Below are 25,583 nucleotides of genomic sequence, written 5' to 3'. Positions count from 1 at the left end.
CAATTTGTAAAAATTATCGTCTAAAGATAACACATCAAACATTGGTTGAGAATTTCAACCATACCCAGTATGCTCAAAATCGGGCAGGCGATTCTGGAACTATCTAAACGTCTAACGTGAGTAGATGTGTAAAAGCTACCCCACCGAAGTTGACGATCGGAAAACTCGGTTAACCGCTAATATCTTTTTCGTTTCGCTCAATCCTTCCTTTCGGGAACACACATCCTACGCCACAGCCCTCCTGACATGAATAACAGCAACTTCAACAAGGCGTGGAGCAACCAAAACCAACAGACGCAACTCGTTCGTGTGTACTAACCGTTCACGTTATCTCAAGCAGAAAACCCTTGCATGAACTGAAAACTAAAACAAAAAATGGTCACAAATTCTTGTACCTTATGCAAATAGTATAGACCGAGAGAGAGAGAGAGAAGAAAAAAAACCTGGAAAGTAAGCACGATGATAGCACTCAAGCAAAAACCATTCCAAAAAGCGAGTAGCTGCGTGTGGGGCAAATGTTGAAGAATCGAGAGAACAGGAGGTGGTTGGTCGCTTTGAAATCCGATTGCCGAGTGATGGGCGAACGGGTGAATGATTTTTGTTTGCGTTAAAGGTTAAGCTTTAGTGGATGATTTCAACGATCTTCGTCTCGACCGAAACCCACCGAAACCGGCGGGCGCAGCAGCACTTTTGTGGCGTCTCAATAGCCACCCGGGCATCATCGTCTGCCGTGGGGAGATGAGTGCTCCGGGCAAAAGGGCTTCCCGTTGCACTTGAATGATTGTGAGGGATTTGGTGAAAAGTTTTATCGCTTTTCAGCGGCAGCAGCTTTGTCTGTTGTGAAGATTTGAATGAAAAAAAAACAGCAGTTGCGTGCGATGGAAGATATGACGCCACAAAAAAAAACATTCATATTGCTTTATTTTAAAAACAAACAAAATCTTCAAAGCTTTTTAAAGCCGTCTGGTTATTTAAAAAATATTTTTGTTCCCCTTTTTTTCCATTTCAGAATTCCTTCATCAACCCATTCCCATGTGCAGTGCGATCATGCACGAAATCCGAAGTAACAATATAACAGTTACTTGTTGATGCCGCAAAATAGACGCTTGAAAACATTGACTGTTTTTTCAGCAATCAGGTAATCTCTATAAGTAATGATTTACATTGAGTGGAGAATTATCATAAAATCACTAACACATAGCTCTTGTATCGATCTATCCAGCGCTGTTGAGCGTTTTAACAGCTTGTAAGAGCCAGCTTTGCAAGAGACTAGTTCCCCTAGTAATCCCTGCTCAATTCGATGGCACGCGTCATGCGTCGTCCACAGTTTCGGGTGGTATTTCACCGCCCAGGACTGGTGACAGCGGCATCACCCGTGGTCGTACTGTGGGCGATCGTGTTTACCCTTGTTCCACGCGATATGCGTGCAAGCGTAACGCGAACTACACCTTCTTGGAGAGGCAAGCGCTGCTCTCTTGTCCGTGCAGAAGCACACTTTCACGCTCTGTCTGTCACCGAAAAGGTTTGCAAATGAACTGGTCCGGTCCATGTGCATGTACGCTAGAATCCCACGGTTCGGGCCGCATCTCGAACATATTTGGGGTCGCACTGTGTGTACGCGGGTAATCGAGGGAAATACGGTCCACCGCTCGGGATAGAAATGAAATCACGTCCTGCTACGGTCGTTGCATTAATTATGTTTGCCTGCCGCCGAATGGCGCATAGGCAGTATGTTTATCGACACCATCACAACCGCGACCGTGGCGTTGCAGGAAGGAGGGAGAACCTTTGGAAATGAGCTCTGCAGAGCAGATGTTGCCAGTCGAAAGCTAGTTTCGGAAACTTGTTGTCGTAGCAGTGGGCAGAGTGGGGTTTTCACTCACATGACATCTCTCGCCAACGATCAACCCTATCAAGTCCGGTCTATCGAGCGCTGAGCGGGAATGTCTATCGCCCACACCTTTTTTGTTGCATTGATACGGCGGCTGATTTGTACAATCGAGAAGACGCTTCATTGCATGCTAGTGCAGAGGTTCCAATTTTATGTAAACAAGAAAACATCATTAGACAAAATTTGAATACATAGAGCTACAGATACATTGCGGCGCCAAATACCATTAATCATGAACTTGGATTGTTGGCTTTTACGGGTTGTATTTACCAATTGTTGCCGATCACGAGCTCATAATAACTTGTAGAATGAAATAGATTTTCGATGTCAGCTCACCTTACTGTAGAGCTGTAACAACCAAACAATACCATAAAATAGTTCCCCTGCAAAAGGGTGAACACGTTTGGAATGCATTTTATATTTAATGCGCCCACGAAATGCTGTCGCAATTTCGCAGCCAATCGGGAACATTCCCACACGCTACCGTGTCATCTCGCTGCGTGCAGCTACAACGCTTTGTCATGACAGCAACAGCAACAGCAGCACAAAAAAAAACTGTCATGCATCTTGATATCTTCCTGTTTTGCTCCGCAAAACGAAAGCAGCCCCATAAATTGGACCTTCACTGCAGTGCGCTCACACTTTGCGCTGCACGGCAGATTCCAACGACGACGGGAACGGCGGGAGCATCGTGCGGTACTTCCCATCCCACTGGGACTGGTTAATCCGGTTTAGCTAAGCGAACTCTCCACCACCTCCAGCCCGTCGTGGAGCCCGTCGCGTGATGGCGGTCGGGCGACTGGCGAAAACGTCGACGACGTATCGACACATCACGCGAACGCAGACGAGCAAGGCCGGCCGGCGATCGACCAGCTTCCGATCGCTGGATCACCTGAAACTGTCGCCACCGGGAGAGGACGACCACGCCAAGACGTTCGAAATCTGTCACGTCTGCAACGGTACATCGAACGTGTGGTTGGTTGTTTGGCTGCAAACCTGCGATCTTGCGCAAAGGGGGCGTGAAAAGCAGAATGGTGCAGAATTGACACGGGGCGGGCTCCAGATGCGCTTAATCTTAATTGAAATCTAAAGCAATGTGTGCGTGCGCGCGTGTGCATTTTTTTTCAGTCACGCAACGCGCGTGAGATAGAAGTTTTCCGCGTGCTTCCGGGCCGCGTGTGATGGCTCACCGCGAAAACATGCACCGCGAGAGCGATATGATAGTGTGGGACACCGAGGCCGTGTGCTGGCCCGTGGCTGCTGCTCTCGCACCGCGCAGGAAGGCTCCTTGAGGTGTGCAGTTTGCAAAAAAAGGGGGGCGCGCATGGCGCATAACATTTGCATACGCTCGCTATAAAAGGCCGGATGGGTATTGTAAAGGAAAAGGTAAATGGCTTTGTCGTTGGGACGGCGGTACAAAAACGTTTACTTTCAATCAACCGTAGCTTAAGTGAATGTATAGAAAACCGTTAACATGTAAAGTGAGCTATGATTGTTGTGCCGAGCGCAGGATCATAGGCCGGTTTATGCTGGTTTCCGTTTATTAAATCACCAAGCAGGAAGGTTATTGTTTCAATGATACAATTCAATGGTGATGATACTTTTTGGGATGGAATTAAACGTTCACGTACATTGGCAATAAGAAGGTTTACCGATTGTCAATGCGATCGTTGCAAAACAACAATTGTGCCTAATTTGTGTTATAATGTGAAAACCGAACCACAAACACATTGGTTCGCTTACGATATTGCGAACATTAACCATAATTAAGATATCAGCACCCTGCTCGGCGAGCCATATTCGCAGCGCGTTGTTATTGCCGGCAACAGAGATATTATGACACGTCGTGGCGCACTTGATCACTGCATTCGGTTGATTGAAATGACCACACACAGGCCGGTAATTAGCCATTTGCTCACGCTTCGCCACGGCATAGACACCGCAGCAACATAGACCAGGCAGCAGCAGCAGCAACGGATGCTTGCAGCGTAAGGGTACGTTTTATGACGCTCCTTCAAAACGATGGAGGGACGGGAAGATGGGCGCCTCCGATTCCGGTTGGACGAGCCACGGCAAGGAAGGTGTTACTCGTGAATGCAATTGCAATCACATGCAATTACCCCTGGCGCACAAAACCCGATCGTCGGGCGTCCATTTGCTGAAGCAATGAGCCACAACGTGTATGCTGCGCGGTCATTCTGGCAAGTTAAGTGTGCTATGTGAGCGGAAGTGGAGCTAAAGGGGAAGATGAAAATCAGATGAAGCAAAGAATGAAATGATTTTAAAAAAAACGAAGAAATTTTACGACTGTTAATAAACACAGTAAACGCAATGTAAAGATTCAGCGTTTGATCGTGAACTGCAATCCGCTTAACAAGAGAAAAACTGGGCGTCCAATAGCAAATCGATTGGAATAGATCGATCATTCCTTTCACTACTCAGCAAGTACCGAGCCCAAACACGAACGAAAAGGGAGGAAAAAACAAAACAAAACCAAACAAACAAACAATAAACAAAACAAAAAAACGTGTAAGAAACATCATAACCCTACAGCGACAAAGGCGGCAGCTATGGAATTAAACGATCACTTTTGCAAACCTCGGATGGATTAATTACACACACCACTGGGGAGAGGAGTCTTGAGGCAGAAATCGTGTTTAATCCGTTGTATGGCTGGCGGCGGTTGCGAATAAATCGCCCGCTCGGTGAGGCCTGGCTACATTATTGCAAAGACTTAATGCAACATTTTAGTGCCACACTGCAGCACACTGACCTTACGCACGCACGGATTGAAGGGGTAAGAGGGCAGGTTATGTGTGGATAGCACCGGTTTGCCACTGTTTGCATAATTGATATCGAACATCGTCGAACGGTAAAAAACACCGTACATGGATACCAGCGGGGTTTTGCGAATTTAGCTGTCAATGTTTGTATTAACGAACCTGGAGGGCGTATCTTGATGATTGTTGTTAGCTATTAATTAGCTAATCCAACCGGTGCTGTTTGCGGCCTCCGGTGGTGTGGCCTACACTGCTGCCGCCACGACGCTGCGTGTCAGTTTAGTTGATCGTGTAATACTGATTATTAGAGCAAATGACAACAACAAAGTAAGCAAGAGGTGAAACAACCGTTTGGTTTGTTGGATTAAGAAAGGTGAAGCCTTGTATGATGTCTTTAAGCAAACAAAAAGCCGCTGCACCAACAAAGCGCTGTGTTCTGCCATACTTTCGCCATGAAAAATAACTTGAATGCTGCGGGGAGTAGCTCTTCCCACGGTACCACCGACAGCCCATGGGTATGATGTAGGCGCTCGTCGTTTGCTGGCAAAAGGAAGAGTGAAAGTTTTGTGAACCAGGCATTCTTTCGTAAACAATGTTTGCTTTCTTGCGTCGGTACGTTTTTTTTAAATGCAACATCTCCCCGCCAGCGCTGGTATTTAATAATTTTAAACATACTTCAAATCGCTTCGAGCACGAACGGGGCACGCTAAAAGGACACGCGGTTACGATAGCAGCCATAATATCGCTTTGACGAGCAAAATTTAAAGCTCTTGCAGAGGTTGTTTCCGATCAGCTTAAGCCGTGCTCAAGTAATGCGATACATGCGGGGACCGATTTTGGGATGCTGCAAGCACAGGTTTGTTTTTTTGTAAATGTTTTTTTCCAACCTTGTCAGCGTTGTTTTACCTTTCCGTTTAGTATCGTGAGGTGGAGTGGGGCTAATGTTTCGTTTTGTATGCTTGTTGCGCTGTACGCTTGACTGGGCTTGTTGGACGATTTTTTTGCCACAGTTTTGAACACACATACACCCACACTCACAGAGATGTTGAAGGATTTTCTGGGAAACGGCATTGGAAAGTAAAATAAATTAAAGAACCTTTTATCTTTTATGGTACACGGTGGCGCGGTTGCTACTGTTTGGAATGGGGGAGTAAACTAATAATTGGAAAAATAAATTGGAAAGTAAATCAGTTTGCAAGAATTAGGAAATGATGGGTGATGGGTTTTTTAGCTAATAAGGCTAATCGAGGCATTGCTTTTGGTTGCTTTTTTATCTATGATTTCTGAAAAGTAATATTTGTATATACATGGGTTATACCAAATATACAAAAACTAAGAACTAAATTAGAACCATATAAACCAGGAAGCACAAAATAGTATTATAATAATAATAAATGTAGCACAATATATAAGAATACAAAGACAAATTAGTTTAAAAGGATATAAACATATAATATTATCAAAAATTCACGATAATTCTTGATAGTTGGAAGTTGATTTTTTTTGGTATTATCTGCAGATGAGCCCTTAACGTGATTGTACACATTTTCTCCCGTTTATTTTAGGAAAAGTAGTAGTACAAGCTTTCACTGCTAAAGGAGACGCCTGGTAGTTTTCGAGACGGCAGCAAAACTATAAAATCACAGCTATTTTCTCCATTTTCAAGGCATATAATCGCACACCATTACCAATTTCATTAGAAAAGGTTTTTACAGCATTTCCATACATAAACATTTACCTTCATTACATGCAATTTCTGTTCGGCTTGCAACCATTTTCCGGTCACCGATTTCAACTCGAAATCACACCAGCTGCTAGCATATACACGCGCTTTAGAAATGGTATAATTGAAACAGCTTGCTGCGTTGAAGCTTAACAAAAGTGCGGCAACAGTGCACTACACAACACTATAGACGGTAGTCAAATTTTACGATCCCCAAATGCCAAACTCTCTGGTACAGCACATAATTTACATAGTTTGGCATGTTTTGGCCGAACGCTACAGCGCCCTGGCAGGTGGTGAACCTTTTGCCCCCCATCCCGTGAGACCGAATTTAGAGTAGTTCACTTTAAATTTCAAATTATGCTGAGTATAGTTTATCGCTCACAAAACAAAACAAAATGCAAAACTCCAAATCCCCTTCGGCGTAAAGTGTACAGCGGCCCAAGTCTGCCAAGAGGAGGAGAAAGCATAGTTTTGTAGACGGAATAAATTAATGGCGCTACAGTCATATTCCGACAGCTGCCAGTGACCACCGTGCATAGCATGGGCAAGTCAAGCGATGGGCAGATTGATGGAAATACAACCGGGTGAAGGGAAAGCCAAACAGGCGAAAGGTCACCGTCATTCGGCACCGAATGACCCACCCACCCACATAGGGTCAGTCGGGCAAGCGAGGCAGCTCGGCATTGCGTGTCGGCGTGAGGGCTAAAGGAATTATTTCTGATTGAAGTGGTCAAAAAACGCACACATACACAAGCACAGAGAAGGCACAGAAATCTCGAGCAGCAAAAACAGAAACACGGGAAAACTACAACTAAACGGGAGAGGGGGCATAGGCAGGGAAATGTAGGGTTGAAAAAAGGGGACGCAGGGAGAGGGTTTGCAATCTTCTTCCGATCAACTCTCGGAGGTCACATTGAACGTGACAGCTGGTGTGCCGCGTACACAACACGGTTCTTCGGGAAGGCTTGTGTAGGTACAAAAATGAGTTCCGCTCGCAAAACGGAAACCCTGTGTTACCTCAAAGCCCCGAAAGCAATGTATGTGTGTGTAGTATAATACACTCTCCTCGTTATTTACCTTCTCCCACGGGTTGGCAAAAAAAACCAACCCAAAAAGCCAATTGTGCATGGTTCAGCAACGAGGCGGCGCTCTGAACCGGGTGGATTGTAGCCCGATGGCAATCTATTTTAATAAGTGAAACATAATTTGCTGATTCCGTACCTTATTCCGTGCGGGGACGGGAAGAAGCCAGGCAGCAGGCGAAAAGGGCAAATAAAAAGGGCTGGCTGGGTTGGGCGGTGGTGGTGGTGGTGTGGTGGTCAGTAACAATAATTCCACGAATCAACGTGCCACTGGGGGGCTGGTGGTTAGTTGGTGCGTAATTCGAGCTATAGAAAGCTTTTTAGAGTTTGTAAGAACCAACCAGTAGTAGATCGAGGCAGTGGGAAATACTTTTCGCAGAGGCGGATTTGAGCGGTTCAGTTTTCGTTGGAAAATTGTTGAGGAATATGACTAATGGAATATTCCGCTCTCACTAGTATCGCTGCAAGTAATGCTTCTCTGCTGTGTGGAATGCATTGTGCGTGTAAATTAGGGTTTTAGTAGAACTGCTTAACAACATATTTTGTGAATTGAGTATTTCGGGAAATTGGAGAAAATTCCAATTAGATAGACCTTACTGTATTTTATTTAGCCCCCGTATGGTGTTGTTGGTCTGTCGTTCTGTCAACTCAAACACACCCGTATCACAGTTTAGCAAATAGTATAACTTCAGGCGCATTAACGAAAAGGAAAGCTTTTAAATCATGCGGGAACATTGTTTGCCTTTCTTCTTATCTTTGCCAAAACTTTTTATTTTATCATAGGCCCATTAGCTGACCCGTCCTTGGATTTGATCGAAATTAGTCAATTGCTTCGTTTGTATTTCACCAGTTAGAAAGCGCGAAACGGTCTACCTTGGGAGGTTTGTTAATCAAGAAGGTTTTTTTTTCTTAATTATACCCAAAAAGTTAGTTACCGATTTGGCAAGCTTTCAACAAGTTTAGCTGGTAGTTAAGGGGCTGATTGTTACACCGTTATAAAGGTATACCAGACCGTATTGAGGGTTGGATCCAATCAAGTAATTGATGGGAATTGCCCCAAAGGTACATCAAACCTTTCACTTTACGGTCGATTTATGAGATGTTTGAATGTTTTAGTTTTTTTTTGTGTAGTATACCTCAGTAAATTATTTGAAATTCGAGCTTGCCACCCATGTCCAATCATACCCACATTGTAACAAACAAAAAACAATCCCGTTGATTTATCTTAATCCATAGTTTTGTTAACAATCCAATGCATGCAATCGTTGGTTTGTGCAGTGCTTTTCTGTGCGTAAACAATTCCGAGAATCAAAATTTCCTACACCAACATACAATGTCTGCTTAGAAGGGTTGCCGCACGCACCATGTTTTGCCAATTTGTTCGCCTGACCCCGTAGGCAGCGAGTGTACAACAGATTCGGAGAATCGCATGTCTAACTTTCATTATCAAACGTGCTTCGATTGGTATTACAAAGTGGTTTTCCCTTTGTTGTGTGGTAAAAAGTGTACTGAAGGCGCACCTTCATTCCAATACCATCAGGGCAGCAGTGAGACACGTTTCATTTGTCTGTCATTTCTGATCAGGAAAAGCTCCTGCCTCGCCGAACAATCCCAACCACGTCAAAGTGAACCATAAATCACTTTTAATTAGCATTGCTGCTGTCCGCGTGTCGCTTTCCATCTGCGTCGCTCGTTGCGTTTTATCCAATCAAGTTTGAATGGTTCACCATTTGCAGAAAATGGTACGGAGTCGGACGTCGACGTTGTCGGTCGTACCTGTCGCGTAGCACAAAATGGTGACACAATTAGTGCATTAAATGGGCACCAATATCTCCTCAATTTTGGTGCACAATAATTTGCCACGCTTAATTACAATCACATTAACGCACTAGAGGGTTGCTTGAAAATGGCGATTGACATGCTTTTGACGATGCTAGGCCGATCACGCGCTGGACATTGCTACCTCAACATAAACACCTGCTTGTAAAAGCTGCTTTGGACGGACCAGTTTGTGAGGAAGTAAACAGTTTAGTCAATTAAAATTCTGTACTCGCACACTCCGTTGCGCCGTTGCGTTCGTTGTAATTGGTCGGTGAACTTCGGTGGTGCATGTTTGCACGTTTCGGCGGTTTATCACAGCATCCACAGCATCCACAGCATTTATCAGTTTGCTGACACCGCTGTGGCTGGTTTGTAGCCCGCCTGGTCGACTCGTTCGTGAGAAGCCACAGGTGCGTAAAGTGCGTAAGGTTGCTGGCGGCTCGCGCCTTGTCGCCGCGGACAAATTAGTCTCGAACGCTTTTGCACCGTCCATTGCGTCTAACTGCTGCAGCATGGCGATCAAGAAATTCAACCCCTTAGTGGTATGGTGGTGGAAGTTACGATCGAAACAGTGTGGTTGTGCTTTTTCAGCGTTCCCACGGTTTCAATTTTAGTGCGAAGGATTGTGTTTAATAAATTCCATGGAGAAAAATATGTATGCAATAGATGTATATAAGATTTCTTCCATTCAATGAACAGGTGGTCCATCCAAGGGAGGGAGAGCTAGCGATATAACATTCCACAATAACTAGTGTATAATTATCAGACATGGTTTACAATTCGGCACGAGTGAAGTAGAGGGTGGAATGTAGAAAAGAATATTTATTTTAATATTTCTTTACTAAAATACAAAGCAGACGGCGGATCATAGAAACCAAACTTTGCACTGTTTTCAAAACTCTTGCAACCCCGGCTATCCCTTCGGTTGAATCTGTATTCACTGTACAGTGAATAAAAACCAAAAAAAGGTCAGCTTCCATTAGAAGACAAGATGAATATCTTTGCCTCTAAGTTTAAGTGTGTCATCTTCTGCCACACCGTCCATCTTTTATGGGGCCTAGGATATGCTGGAGCGGAAGGATTGCTTCTAAAAGACCAACTTTAAACAAAAGCCATCGTAAATCCTTAGAAGGTGATAAGGAAGAGGGGGAAATAAAGCGTAAAAACAACAGCAGCTCCATTCAGGCGGAAAATGTCGATACAGATAAAAGAATCTCGCGTACAGTGTTAAGGGCCCGATCGATCAGCCTGAATCAGCTTCTTACCGGCCCCGTACAACACTGTACACAAAGCACTCGGAGTTGGCAAAGTAGAGCAAAGGCAATTTGTCATTCTGTGTGCCTGTGTTGCACGGATCGGTGATTGTTGATCAACTTTTTCTTTCATTTTTTTACAAACGGCACGAAACGTTGCCAGCCTCAATTCGTTTCACTAATTGGCTCTCAATCTAATGCTCGGCTGTATGCTTACCTACGGAAGCCATCAAGCAGTACAAGGTTTTACGCGTGCAAATATGCAGCTGTACGTTTCCCATACTTTAAGCAAGTGTTGTAGTATATTTACTTTTCCTGCTTACTACTAAGCAAACCGGTACTGTATTTGCTTACATTTGCTACGAAATCTTCACCGCAGGAGTTGTTTGTCTGGCTGTTAGTTTTTCGTGGTAACTTAGTACAACACTTTGGAACGAGCGTCGGAAACGGTCATGGTCAGTACAAAGACGTCCCGCAAATCTGGCCGGATGCATCAAATAGGATGTGGCTCGGGTAAATGTAATCTATACATTTGTGTATTGCTTCGTTACCAAGAGAGCGAGAAACAGTATATTTACATGCTACACTCGCACACGAACTTTGTGCCTTCTAGCCCAGGGTATAATCATTCCAGCCAAAGCCACCGTGTGCCTTTGATGGTGAACTTATCCTTCGACAAATGATTTCCCTTTTTATCAAAAAACGGGTGTAGTTGTTTGCAGTACAGGTCCAGGGCACTTTTTCCTTCCAGGATGCACATTTTAATTAAAAAGGAAAGTACATCAAACAACATTCGAATGTGTTTAATATCCCAAATTCTCTGAATTTTGCGCTTAAGGAAATGTTCAAATATCGTTTTAACTTTATCCATACAGCCACAACAGAACTATGATTGAACGGGCAATAAAACTACATTCGCTTTGTAATATATAGCCCCATGTTCGAAAGCACTCACTCAATAAGAATGAAATAAATAAATTCCATTCCACTCATAGCAAATAGCAAAATAGCATTTCCCCCTTTTTGAACGTTTATTGCATCCGTCGAAACAACTTCTGAGAAACCCGATTTTCCTCAAACGGACGAATCAGATACAGGAGGGCAGCAGCGGGGTCGTCGCGATCAGGTTCAATTTCAATCAGCAAAACGGTAGCTGCACCCAAGCATTCAATAGTTCACTGCACCTCAAGTTCTGGTCGTTCACTGCACATTTCTAGCACGTTGCATAGGAAAACGGGAATAGGAAAAGAGCTCCTTTGAGTGTAGAAACGAGATCAACCAAACGCAAAGCGTTGCCGTTGGCTTCTACAAAGTAATGAACTTCTTACCTTAGTGCAAAGAATTAACATTGAATTCGAAGTCACAAATAATTGACATCAACTCCATTCGGGGTGTTCCGTGTACTTTTGGAGTACTTTTTCTCAACCACCTTAACGATGAAACGTATTGCAATTTTCGATCAACTACTTTATAAAGCAATTACAGTCCATAATGCACTACCACCATGGAGCCCTGCAGGTGGTGCACTGCACTATTTCCATCCCAGGAAGGGGCAGCACGTTTTGTGATGTCTTATAAGCAATCAGCCGCCTACAGGGTGACGGTGACGGTACTTAATTACTTTCCTGGAGAATACATTTTTCTCCACCACCAGAGCAGTTTTTTTCCCCTTCAATACAATCCATTCACTATGACGCTGATTAATTCGTCCCACGGTGACAGCCTTCCCCTTGGCCGTACGCTCAGGAACAGAGCTATTTTGGTTTTGATAATGCAAAATGGATGGACGTGGACGTTCTCTTGTTTTTTTTTCTGCTCTCCTCTATTAACATTTGCACAAAGCCGATGAACAACAGGGCTCTCGGGGCCTAGGGACATAATCCGCCAACAAGCCCACTGACCTGGAAGTAGGGAACGGGTCCGGTAAGTGTTCCGTTCGACAGGCGACCGTTGGCCACACTTCACAGCACTGGTGTGGAATTGAGCTTCCAATCGCGCGTTGATGGGCGATTGGAGCTCCGCCTTCCGTGCCGTACCGAGCTCGCGTGCAGAACATCCCTCCCACACCATCATCTGCGTACGGTCCGTATTTCCTTGCACATTTTAATACCCATTGATCTATTCGCGGATGAGTGGGCTTTGGATGAAAATGGAGTTTTAATTTTTCTGCTCAGTACACAGTACACACACATACACACAGACACACACCAGGGTCTAGATTAATGCACTGGCCTGTTTCTCTGTACGCATCGGGTCTGTATGATTGGTTTCAGCTTCCCCAAGTGCGCTTCACGAAAAGGTCAGAGGGTAAAATGGTTAATCCTGCCTGTTACGTTCGCTGGCTGCATACGATGATGATGCTCCGTTTTCATCTCGATTCTCAAATTGATTGGGCAAATTTGGCAAAATAGCATACACTCACCCGTAGGGAGAGAAATGGGAGCAAAACATGAAACTGATCCTGACTTTGTTGTGGTAGTGGTGCGATCAGGAAATCAGAAAAGGAAAAGAATAAAGCGCCACGAATACACACGATCATCGACAAGCGTACATGATGCTCTATTTACACCTGTGCTAAACGTATGATTAAATTACGATTGATATCACGTTTTGCTGGAGGCACCAGCCAGAGGCGGAAGAGTGTTTCATTACCCTGTTATGGATACTTTTCTTTGTGCCTTGTTTTATCTCACTGTACGCTTTCAAAACAAAAAAAAGCTTTCCATGACCTGCTGTAAAAAGATGGCGTGGAGGGTGCTGGCATGGCAGTCATGTTACACGGTGCATGGAATGATGATCCGGCGGCAATGTTCCAATCCAGCACATCATCTCCCTTGGTTTGAACTTTTTCTCTTTGAACTTTATCCCACCCTAGCTTCCTTTCTATGTGTGTTCTAATGTGTGTGTGAAGCCGGTTCAAAGTGCAAAGTGTTTGGCCTGCTCATGCATGAACCAGGTAACGAACCACACACACACACGCGCGCAGAGGTCGCATCCTGAAATCGGAGGATCGGTGGACTGAACATTGCCACGCGCGGCACTACGCGGCAAGACAACATATCAAACTCCCTCGCTAACACCGTATAAACACTCCTCCTGTCGGGTGCAAAACCGAGCCGTGTATGTGTGCACGTGTTGTACGTGTGCAGGATTTGTGTACTTTGATCCATACACCTGAAGGGAACTGCTGCCGCTCGGGTATTTGCTTTGCTAAACTTCCCGCAAAAGACGGAGCAGTTGCTTGCGTAAATAAACTTCCTCTTCACGCGTGCACAGACCTGTTGTGCGCGGCGACACTTAAGCACACACGGGAAAGATGACACGAAAGATTTGATACGCTACAAGGTCCAATCCAATAATCGTTTGCCGGATTGTCTTCCGGGGATGGGAGGTTTCTTTCGTGATTGTTTTGGGGTCGACGGTAGGTAGAACCCCTCAGAGCCCATTACACCATTACGCGGTACACACCTCGAGTCAATCGGTTTCAAGTAGCGCAAGAACATCGCGTAACAGGAGAAGGAACGCTTGCTTGGATCATCGTTATTTTGCTACAGGTACAGACAGTACAGTGGCGTGGCCGTTAATGACATACACAAACATTGTAGTAACATTAATTAGACCCTTACAGGTGGTGTGTATGCACTATCTTATGCGCACCACCATCACCACTGCTCTGTATGGGGGCACATCCACTGCAGTGAGTCTTTCCAACGCCCACATCCTCGCCTACGCCGTCGAGTGTAAATATTTTAGTGCTCACCTTTATCCCTCCAAAATAGGCAACAACTGTCGCCGAATGTATGGAAAAGCGAAGGCACGGCAGAATACAGATGCGCTCTGTTGTGCTGTTTGTACCGAAATAGCAAAAAAAAGAGCCTCTCGCACTCTTGATTCGCACACTCTAATGAATTCAATTAAAGCAGAGCTCGGCGCTATAAAAGCTAATACAGCACGCTTGTTTCGGTGACGCTGTGTTGTGCGCAATTCGCAATCTTCCGAGCGAAGATGGGGCAGCAACAAATGGGAACTAAGAAATGGGAAAATATTTCCGGTGCTGGTATATGCGCGTTTGTTAAAGGCGCTGGGTGGGAAAAGCAAGCAGAACAGAACAATTGTACCTTAAAAAAATAGACACACACACAAAGAAAGAGGCGGAAACCCGAGTGGAGCTCAATTTGATTTAGATAAATCAATTAGAGCGCCAGGCCTGGTCTTGGGCCTAGTCGGGACCGGCAAACGACCGACGCGGGATTCTAAAAAAATGGGAACCGTGATTTAATATCACATCGCAAAGCAGATAAGGATCTTCAGCTACGATTCTGCTGAAACTATATTTCATTAAGGGGCGATCTTTTATTTTTACATTACGATGACGCTTTGTGTCGGCTCAATAGTCAGCCATACGGTGGAGTGCTCGCAACGTTCGATATGTATCTTTCAATTGCTCTCTTATAGACTGCAACAAGGAATTACAGTGGAGTGGAATTGCTGTAAGCGTATTATGATGTTGATTTTAAGTTTTTGATGGAAAATAATTGAAACACAGTTCGTATTAGAGATGAGGATTTTAGAAACACAAAAAGCTGCAACAAAAACTGTCGAAGGGCATCCGAAAATCGTGGCAAACTCTGAAAGTCATAGATAAAGTCATAGAACAAAGCCCTAATGGCCAATAGACCAAAGCAGATGTCTTAAAGACAACTCCGGCACGAAATTGGTAGAGCTTATCAATATCATATAGCCTATCAGACACATTTCAAAATCAGGCAAAAGGAAACAGTTAGCTTAGCTGTAGATTTCCAAGATCACAACAACTTGTCAAGCTATTGCCCCATTAAGTTCATCAAAGAATCGTTTGGGTACGTGCCTGGAATTGTGGGATTATGGAAAAGTTATCGTCTTCTTCTTCTTCTTCTTGTTCGGCCTATGGTCGCTGGTTCCTTCTACAAATGGACATTCTGGACCTGACCCAAATTCCAGAAAGTTATCGTATGTCCCACTATCACCAGACACTCAAACGGCACTCAAAAGACACTCAATACAATGACAATACAATTCCGAATGTATTATTTGCCCCTATTATCGGAAATATCCAGCCATGGCACTTAAAGGATTTTCTCGAACAAAAACGGATCTCTTGTAGCTTGATGTGAGGTCAGCACATGATTTCCCGTAGGCTCTCTTCCTAATCAACACAATAACCTACGATTTGAAGCTAAAGCACTGTGACGTTCACTTAATCGCTTCTCCCTTCTCTTACGATTGCAGATAGAACCGTGCTAGGGACTCGCTGGAATGATCAAACGATTAGCAAAGTTCAATGCACTCAGCAAATTGCAATCGTATCCAGATACGGGTAAGTAGTGGACACGCGCAGTTTTCACTTTTCGAGGGGTGGGGGGGCAACTTCCCAACCAGGATTATTCACGATGCCACACATTCCTCTCGAACACAGGCACGAGCCATTTGCTATGGCCAGCAGAGTACCGCTCACGTACGAAATGTCTCCAACGGTACACACAGAGGCGGACATCGAGTCGGCAGTAGCAGTAGCGAAGCAGGTAGCGGAAGCAGTCGAAGAGGAGGAAGGATCTGCGGACGATCTCCATCCTAGGTTGACGGGCACCACCACCACCGCCTTCCAGCCGTCGCCCGTCGTCGTCGTACCCGGGTCCGTCACCATAGTCGTTGAGTGTCATAACGATGCGGATGCTGCCGCCGATGGTGGTACTGGTGGTAGTCGCATTACCACCACCAACAACAACAGTGCTAGTATGAAATGTCTCAATTTTACCACCTCGCCCCACGCATCCGCTCGCAATACTCATGCTGCATCTGGCCAGGGCTGCATCTCGAACACGACAGTACAGGCCGGTGGTTCCGAAACGACCACATCATCACCATCGCCGCCGTTGTCGCTGCCAACAGCAACAACAACAACCACAGTAGATAGTGCAAAGAGTAATCAATTCGTCAATCATAGCTTTAGCTGCGGAAGGGGGGAAGAAGACATGGGCACCAGCGGTTCCGTGGTCGTGGCCAGCGAGGATTGTGCCGAGGCCGCCCAAACGCAACCGGGGATGACGGAGCTGGCACGCGGCTTTGCGGATGTAGTGCGCGTGTCGACCAGTGTGCCGCAGCCGGTGACGGTCAGCTGCTGCGCTACCGGACCGGGCGGAAACGGAGTGGCGCCGAGAGGCACGCCGACAGCAGGTACTAGCTTCCACTACGCAACGGCAGCAGCCGTGGCGGCTGTAGCGATGACTGCGGCGGCGGCAGCAGCAGCAGCAACGACGGCTGCTGCAAACGTGTCGCCCAGCCGAGCAAAAAACCCCGTAACCCCTTGTGCGTCCGGTGACGGTGACGATAACCCATTGCCACCACCACTACCATCACCCAGCATAGAACCGATGGCGCCGACGCCTGCCCATCATTCCGTGCATTACCATCCTATGATAACCATCAGTGACCATAACGTGGACGCCACTGCTAACCCTAACAACCGTACTACTACTACTACTACTATTACTACTACCACTAACCCAACCGTGCATGAGCTTCGGCGTGAGGTATCGGCGGGACCCAGTACCCAATCCTGTGATAATGACCACCACCACCACCACCACCATCAACAACAACAAAATTATCATCATTCTAACCCAACCGTTGTTATGCCTTTCGTACCACCCACTAACGTGCCGCTCGATGCAGATCGATGCGACGAACTAACTGCTAACGTCCCACCATCCACCAGCAATTACCACCACCACCACCAATACCATCATCCCGTCGTAACCACCACCACCACCACCACCAGTACTACCAGTGTCGCCACTAACACGGTGACGGGAAGGACCAGTAAACCGCCGCTCCATAGCTACCAGCATCACTACCAGAGCTACCACCACCATCAGCTGTCCACTGACAGTTGTGGAAGCAGCAGCAGTGGTGGTGGTGTGCCACCAGCAGTGTCGATGGTAGCGGGCGGTGGCACCTATCGGTCACATAGTGCCCGCTTTATGACGCAGCACATTAAAATCCTACCCAAAACTCAATCCCTCGATTTGGCAGATAATGACGACATGCTGGAAGCATCCAACCGGTCCGAATCGCAGCTCGAGATCAGTGCGGCCGGCATTGGGCCGGGGGCGGGCGGGTTGCGGGGCCGCGTACTGCCGAAGCTGCAGACGCTCGAGCAGACGACGCGCCCGATCTACCCGAACGTGCCGTACAGCCCGTACAACAGCCCGTACGGTAGCCCGCGCAGTGGCCGCCGCCGGACACCGTTGCGCGAGTCGAGGCGCGTGTCGATCGAGCAGTCGGGCAGCTTTCTGCAGCTGAACCAGTACAAACTGCTGGACCAGATTGGGCAGGTGAGTCGGAGGGAGGGGGGAGAGGGGTCTACGCGGAAGCCATTTGCTATTTTTTTTGTATTACCCCGTGTAACGTTGAACGTTGACTACCGTAGAAAATGTTGAGCTAGTCCTGTAATACAGTCATCAAATCGCACGACCAAACAACATGCAAAGTCATCGGTTTAAGCCCCGCATGGTCCGAGATGCCACCCTTGGCAGGTCTTCCTACTAAAGAATTCACTGATAGCCAAATTTATTAATTTACCAAGGCAATCGTAGATTTTCAAAAAGACTCGATTGGCCAGATAAGAAGAAAAAGAACCATTAGAAAAAAAGAAGGAAAACCAAAACGAGATGCTTTAGTAGAATCGGCTAAACGATTAGTCATGCCATGACCGGCAGCGCCATCTATGAGTAAATAGATTTACTACAATCGTGCACTATTTTTAATACTAAGTGCTAGTGAAGTGTAGCTTGTTGCTGTGTTTTGTTTGAATCTATAAAATTACATGTTTCTTTTATAATAAAATTATTGTTTATAAAAAAAATTAAAATAAATTGAATCAATCAACCAATATTTTGCATACTTTCAGGCGTTTTGCAAAGCCTGGCCAAGAGTTTATGTTTACTTTTGTAATGCAATGTAATGTACCTGTTTTGATAACACCTTTAGGATTTTTATGTCGATCCCATGGTACAGTCGTCAACTCGTACGATTCATTAAAATGCCCGTCATGGGTTCAAGCCTCATACGTATCAAGGACTGACTATTCAGCTGCGTGGTACTGAATAAGTCTCGAAAGTCTGTAATAGCCGGCACGTCTCCGCGTAGGACTTTGCGCCTAATAGAAGAAGAAGAATTTGTTTAAGTATGGTTGAAAATTAAGCAGTTTTTGTTTCCAAATGCATAGGATTAATGCGTTTGTTTCCTGAGCATGAACAAATCAGATTTGCCGCACAACAATCTCGCTAAGATGGACTTGAAATTTGCCTTTAATCCAACATTCACTAGCACCAATAGTCAAAACACTTTGATGTAATTGAAATACCTTATCGAGTTGTCTCGTGTAAACGAATCTCGCTTGCCCAGATTTCGAACCGATTTAATGTCACGTTCACAAAATAATCGGTACCAGAGTAAATTGGAAACAGTTAGCGTGAACCGTACTACAACCACACTATGTCGAGCACAGTGCGCCTCCGGCTACAAAAGAACCTACAAAAGACCGATAACTTTCACGGATAACTACTACTTCTCGTGTCACTTACCGTAGAGATTATGCTCCATTTCACGGCGGTAACAAATTAGATTTCGACCTAATGCAGTAAGAATAGCAGATTTGCACAACTTGATTATACCGACCACCGGTTCTCTCTCACTCTCTCCGCGCAGGGTTCGTACGGTTTGGTGAAGCTGGCATACTCCGAGGAAGACTCTACACACTACGCCATGAAGATCCTGTCGAAAAGGAAGCTCCTTCGCAAGGCGGGCCTGATGCGCCGGGGACCGAAGCGGGGCACATCGCCACTGGACCGGGTGTATCGTGAGATTGCCGTGCTGAAGAAGGTACGATGAATTGCCCCATGCCATTGAATGCAGTGACCCCTTGGCGGAGCCACGGGAGTATAAAGCTTTCACCGCGCCCTAAAGGGGCAACCGGGCGAAGGTCACGTCTTGTGTTTATCTGCCTTTGCTTGATTTGTCTCGGTTTAACGTGCTTCTTTAATCCTTTCCGCCCGCCTTTCAGCTGGACCATCCGAACGTGGTGAAGCTGGTGGAGGTGCTGGACGATCCGCTGGAGGATTCGCTCTATCTAGTCTTCGAGTTGGTGCAACAGGGCGAAGTGTTGAGCATACCGACCGAAACACCCCTGAGCGAGGAACGTGCCTGGAATGTGTTTCGAGACGTGCTGCTGGGCGTCGAATATCGTAAGTAACACGTGTATACGTGTGTGTGTGTGTGTGCGTGGGTGTTATTTTCGCTGCCTGCGGGGCCGTACTGTCCGGTCGGTTTGGGATTGGGATGGTGATTGATTCCGCCGACGGGTGGCGCTAAATCACACCCGAAAAACAATCAACACCCGAGTGGGCGAGAGAGCGAGAATCTGATTATCCTTTCCCCTGAGGCTAGGAACCACACACACACACGCGCACGCACATCCGGCAAATTCAGTTAGCGTCAGGGTTTCAACAATCCCCTCCCTTGCTCCCTTTATTCCACAGTACACTATCAGCGCATCATCCACGGGGACCTGAAGCCGGCCAATCTGCTGCTGTCCGACTCTGGCAGCGTCAAGGTGGCCGACCTCGGCGTCTGCAACGAGTTCCTCGGCGAGGATGCGGCCATGAACAACGGTTCCACGGCGGGGACGCCCGCCTTCCGGGCGCCGGAAACCCTGCTGCCCGGGCAACACTTCTACAATGGCAAGGCGGCCGACATCTGGGCCCTGGGCGCGACACTGTTCTCGCTCGTGCACGGCAACGTCCCGTTCATTGCCACCTCGGTGCCGGGCGTGTACGAGAAGATCAAGAACGATCCGCTCGAGTTTCCGGCGAACTGCTCGAGTGCCACCGCCAGCACCATCAGCGAGGAGCTACGCGATCTGATCAGCCGCATGCTCGACAAGGACCCGCAGCAGCGCATCACGCTGCCCCAGATCAAGGAGCACCCGTGGATGACCAAGCACGGTACGGTGCGGCTGCCGAGCGAGGAGGAAAACTGCCGGCTTGTGCAGATCAGCGACGAGGACATGAGCAGCGTGGTCAAGAGCATACCGAAGCTGGACACGCTCATCCTGATCAAGACGATGCTGAAGAAGCACTCGTTCCAGAACCCGTTCACCAAAGGCATCTCGGGGCGGGCACCGCAGGCGGGCGGTTCGCGGCTGGAACGGTTCTGCCGCTCGGGCCGCTCCAACTCGGCCCCGGGCGACTATCACACCTCGGAACGGTAAGCACTAGTGTGTTTTGTTGAATTGAATGAATTGTTCCTGCAGATTCGTTCGAATGAATCTTGAATGATTCGAATTTCGAATTTCCAAAGATTCTGTATGAATCTTCAAAATGTCATCAAAGAACTTTATGAATTCTTAACTGGTATCAATTTCTTAAAGATTCACGCATCTCTCGTAATTCATAAATCTCTAAAACTAAGAAAGATTTATGGATATTCCAGGGATATGACTGTCCAGATGATGACGACTCTTTGGAGATGATTTCATAGTGATTCATTAATCTGTAGTGATGTATGCATTTTTAATGACATATGAATCTGTACTGATTCATAAATATTAAAAGATTTAACATTAAAGAAAGATGAATTTAGTCATTTCGAGTATAACTAATTGTCCTGGGTTCATCAATACATTTGTCTCATAATTTGATATTCATATCAAGAATTTCATATTCTGCGATATCGTAAATCTTACCGTTCCGTTGCCAATCTGCTTTCAGCCAACCTTCGAGCGAGTCGCTGCTCCCGTCGGTGACGGAAGGGGTGACCAGCCCGCTCGGCAGTCCGGATGCCACCTCCACCGTCGCCACCATCACCACCGGCAGCATCATCTCCGAGCTGGACAGTCTCACGCTTCGGTCGGACGTATCGTGCCCATCCTCCAGCACGGACAACGATACGGCCACGGTAACAATTATTACCACTCCGCCCGAGTAGCCGATAGCTTGCCGCTAGAGAGAGACACATACGCACACACACACAAACAGACAGACACAGACAGCACACAACACACTCGCACATCGCGTAGGCTGTTGTTAGTGCGCTTCGTAGTTTCGTCATGGCCATCCTGTGGCTAGAAAGTGTTGCAGACGCATCAGACGCTTGTGTAGGTTGTGAGAAGAGTTTGCCTAGCAACGGGCTTGCTATACAAACATACACCACACACACACACATACAAACACACCTACAGTAGTGCAGGTAGTGGCTTTGTTTTCAAAATCCGTTTTCTATCTCCTTTTTACAATTAACCGCAAACATCTTTTCTACTTTTCAATCTTTTTTCCCCCCTTTTTCTCTATCTTTCTCTTTCTCTCTTTTTCTCTATCTCTTTTTTCTTCTCTCTGATGCATTTGCAAATTTTTCATTTCGATTTTTATCCACGTGCCGTTTTTCTAGTCCCTGCTTAGTACCTCCTACTACGAAGTACTGCTGTAGAGTAGCTTCACACAGCCTCCCCTCCCCACTTGCCTCTTTTTTCTAGCTGCCACGCGTGCTAACACCATCCCGATGGTACAGGGTTCGTCCATCGATTGGGCGGGCATCAAAGATGGCGTCCGATTTCGTACACCGTTTCTGCCAACAGTGAGTGTGCAGTGTAGTGTGTATGTGTGTGGTGTGTGTGTGTGTAGATAGTAGAGTAGACTGCGCACTAAAAAAAAACAATCGCACCCTCAACTGTCACCGCTTGACAGTTGGCGACTTAGCTGATGGAGCGTCTGTGCGTAGTGCACAAAAACAAAACGCCGTAATATGACATTAATGTTTGGTTTATTGCAATTGTTTTATTGATACGAAACGCGCCCCAAGGCGTTGTGACAAAGAAGGGAACAAAGTAGAAGCGTTTGGTTAAGCGACAGAGCCTCTGGCAATAAGGGCTGTGCAAACACAAACACAAACACACGCATCCCACAGTGTGCAATAGGACGGTCCCAAAAACACAGCAAACTGCCCAGACCGTGTGGTGTGGAGGTTTTTTGGGCTCGTTTGAAGGAAAGGTTTTGTTAGTTTTAATATACCGATAGTTGATTAGTTAATTAGTGATCCAGGTTTTAATTGAGGCCCCGCACAAGTTTCTATACCCATACGCTGTAAAAAAACACAGCACAAGTCATCAGAGTTACTATAGACATTGTAATATCAGACCGTCTACTACTATTTCGTACTACTACGCACAAAACAAAAACAAACAAAAAGCACGCTAGCATGTAAGAGACAGACACAACAGCTTGGTTGCACTAATACCCTGCTGCTGCTGCTGCTGTTGTGCTGCTTTAACTTTGTTTTCAATACAAAATTTAATAATAATCATTTCTAGTACTTTATTAAGTGATAGCTCCCACTACCCGTCAAACCCGTTAAAACCGCGGGCATCGTAAAAATCTTAATGTTTAAAATCGTCACCGTTTGCAACGGCACAACTAACGCTATTCTTACATTTTTCTCTAACTGTTGTTGTACATGAATAAAACACACGCACACACACAACATTCCATTAAGACCGCGGGAAGGAATGCACCTGTGTTGTGGCAAACTTTCCCGTGGAAATTCAGAATTGAAAACGCTTTAATACTACTTATATGGAATATATGATAAGAAAGGAAAATAAATCGAGCTATCCAAAACGTTCGCACAAAAAAAAAAAGAACCGGGCATAAACTCGTACTATAACTAAATAAAACGGGAATTGTAAGGGGGGGAATTTAACCTACACACAACAAGTACACAACAACACACGAACACCACACGCCACAGCAAAATTCAAAGTTGGAATCACAATGATAGAACCAGAAAAAGACCAATCCGCTAGCCGTTGTCGTCCGCCCGCGCCGTTCGCATGACGCGGGTTATTATCGTATGATAAGGTAGATGATAAAGTAGCAACAAAACCAGAAGCGATAGATTTTTTAAACGATATCGAACGAGTTTCCTCCAAAGAGACGGGTTTTTTTAGTGGTTAGCCGTTTTTACGGATACATTTATGGTACAGTTTTCCTCGGGCTTTGTTTACCCCACTTCTCCCCCCCCCCTTCCTCCATTTTCCTCGCTCTCCCGCGATCTAGCAAAGCTAATTGGTAAGAACGGCTGTTAAGAAGTTAGCGCGAAATATAGACACATTTGTTAGGCTTTGCGAGGGCTGATAGACTTACTAGAGTAAAGGGAGGAAAAAGGGCCGTAGGGTGAAAGTAGTCAGCAATTAAAATGTAGAAAAGCAAAGAAACAGGAAACAGCTCGTCCCATCTTGTGGTCCCTTTTGTCCCAACTCAGTCTCCTTATTGACAGTTTACACTTACACAGTTTCTTGGAACGGTACCGATCCATCGATCGGTCATCGATCCTACACTTATCAAGCTCGTTTTAGAGATATCATAGTTAGAACAGTGGTTTTTCCTCTCCAATAGAAAATCCCTTTGCAATGACTCCCCACCCAGTCCCATGCTTGTTAGCAATAACCGCCATAAACCACCACCACCACGTGGTTTGAAACCCTGAAAGTGATCACAATACAACGAGAAGCAAAACTCTGATCGTTATGTTTTTTAATTGTTGCAGAAAGAAGAAAAAGAAGAAGAAAAAAATACTGAAAATTGTTAATAAACCCGCTAGCGAAAGCGATAAAAGAAAGCAATGTTAAAGAGTCTTTATTACAACCCGCGCCAAACTGAAAATGGGGAACACGTAAGGATGCATTTGTCTGCATTGTTTGTTTGTGTAACTTTTTAATTCCAACACTCCCTCCCCCCCCTCCCCCCTACCTATCTGCACCCACAATTGCACCAACGATGAAATGATGCATGCGACAACAAATCGACAAGCACACATCAAAACGGAAGGACAAAGCGCAGCCCAATGCACTTTAGCATATCGCGTAACGGCATTGTTGCATTGTTAAACCTAGAGTCAGTGTACCTCTCTCGTTGAGAAAAAAAGGGGAGGCGAAAAAGGGAAGCACACAAGTCAAGCAAGAAAGGTGTTTGTGTGTGTGTAGATGGGAAATTGAAATTGAACAATTGTTTGTTAAAATTGAACCGTGTTTTGTAGGAGGAAAGTGTGAGAAAGGAAGCAAGAGAAAGGATACAAAAAATCCCTTTTAAAATATGTTAATAATAAGCCTGGGGAAAAGAAAAAGAACAACATACAATTCGACATTCGAAGCATAATGATATTTTACAAATTTTCAGTTACTCCAGATTAAATAATGTTTAAGCGTAGATGATATTAATACAAAAAGAAACAAAAAACAAGAGAGAAACGTAGAAGTGCAATGGAAAATGCAGAGGAAAATATGACACTTGTGTCTCGATTTTATATAACTCTCTGTCTCTCTCTCTCTCTCTTTCTCTTTTAACAACTATTAACAACTACTACCGAAAGCATATCAAGTTGACAAGCTACATAAAATTTAAAACTAACATAAAAACACACACACACATACAAAGTGACGAGTCATACAAAAAAAAAACCATAAGACATGAGAGAAACCCATTGCGAGTAATCACTTGGAAAGCTTTAGCATATAACTACTACTACACAAAACTCCCCCCCCCCCCTTATTTGTGATAAAATGATTTAAAAAAAAAGCAAGAAAATTGGGTGCAAATAGAAGAGGAAAAAGAGAAGCAAATTATTAAAATCTGATAAAAGAAAAACTCTCCATAGTTGTAGATTTGTGCATCCTTTAAAACAGCGGGCTAGAGAGCGGGCGACACAAGCAAGCAGCAAGCGAAAACTCGTAAACTTTTATATAAGACTTTTCCTATTTCAAAATAAATTAAAGAAAATTAATATTAAAAAAAAGAGAAGTTTATTAGTATTTGCAGATTGCAGCAGAAAACTGGTAGAAAAGAAAAACGAAGGCCAAAAATGATGAAAAACGTAAACAAAACACATAACTTTACAACATACTCTCTTTCTCTCTCTCTCTTTCAATCGTCCATGTTTGCG

General features: G+C 45.4%; 1 protein-coding gene across 6 annotated transcripts in view; it reads left to right on the top strand.

Moving 5' to 3' along the window:
• LOC120895357 (calcium/calmodulin-dependent protein kinase kinase 1) overlaps positions 1-25,219 on the top strand; it is an 85,283-nt gene extending 60,064 nt beyond the window's left edge. For 3 of the 6 annotated variants that reach the window (XM_040298650.1, XM_040298652.1, XM_040298651.1), the window contains 9 exons: positions 1,010-1,138; positions 15,822-15,909; positions 16,009-16,766; positions 17,625-17,926; positions 19,302-19,475; positions 19,657-19,837; positions 20,132-20,858; positions 21,362-21,548; positions 22,038-25,219. In XM_040298650.1, the coding sequence (XP_040154584.1) occupies positions 16,025-16,766; positions 17,625-17,926; positions 19,302-19,475; positions 19,657-19,837; positions 20,132-20,858; positions 21,362-21,548; positions 22,038-22,076 (2,352 nt within the window). In that variant the 5' untranslated portion in view covers positions 1,010-1,138; positions 15,822-15,909; positions 16,009-16,024 and the 3' untranslated portion in view covers positions 22,077-25,219. Of the gene's footprint in view, positions 1-1,009; positions 1,139-15,821; positions 15,910-16,008; positions 16,767-17,624; positions 17,927-19,301; positions 19,476-19,656; positions 19,838-20,131; positions 20,859-21,361; positions 21,840-22,037 lie in introns of all 6 variants that reach the window. The other 3 variants (XR_005738311.1, XM_040298654.1, XM_040298653.1) reach the window with 3 other exon arrangements.
• Positions 25,220-25,583: the final 364 nt, after the last annotated feature.

This window comes from Anopheles arabiensis, chromosome 2 (genome assembly GCF_016920715.1).
Source record: "Anopheles arabiensis isolate DONGOLA chromosome 2, AaraD3, whole genome shotgun sequence".
NCBI lineage: Eukaryota > Metazoa > Arthropoda > Insecta > Diptera > Culicidae > Anopheles > Anopheles arabiensis.
The sequence above is the reverse complement of the archived record's forward strand: the minus strand, read 5'-3'. Positions and strand labels throughout refer to the sequence as shown.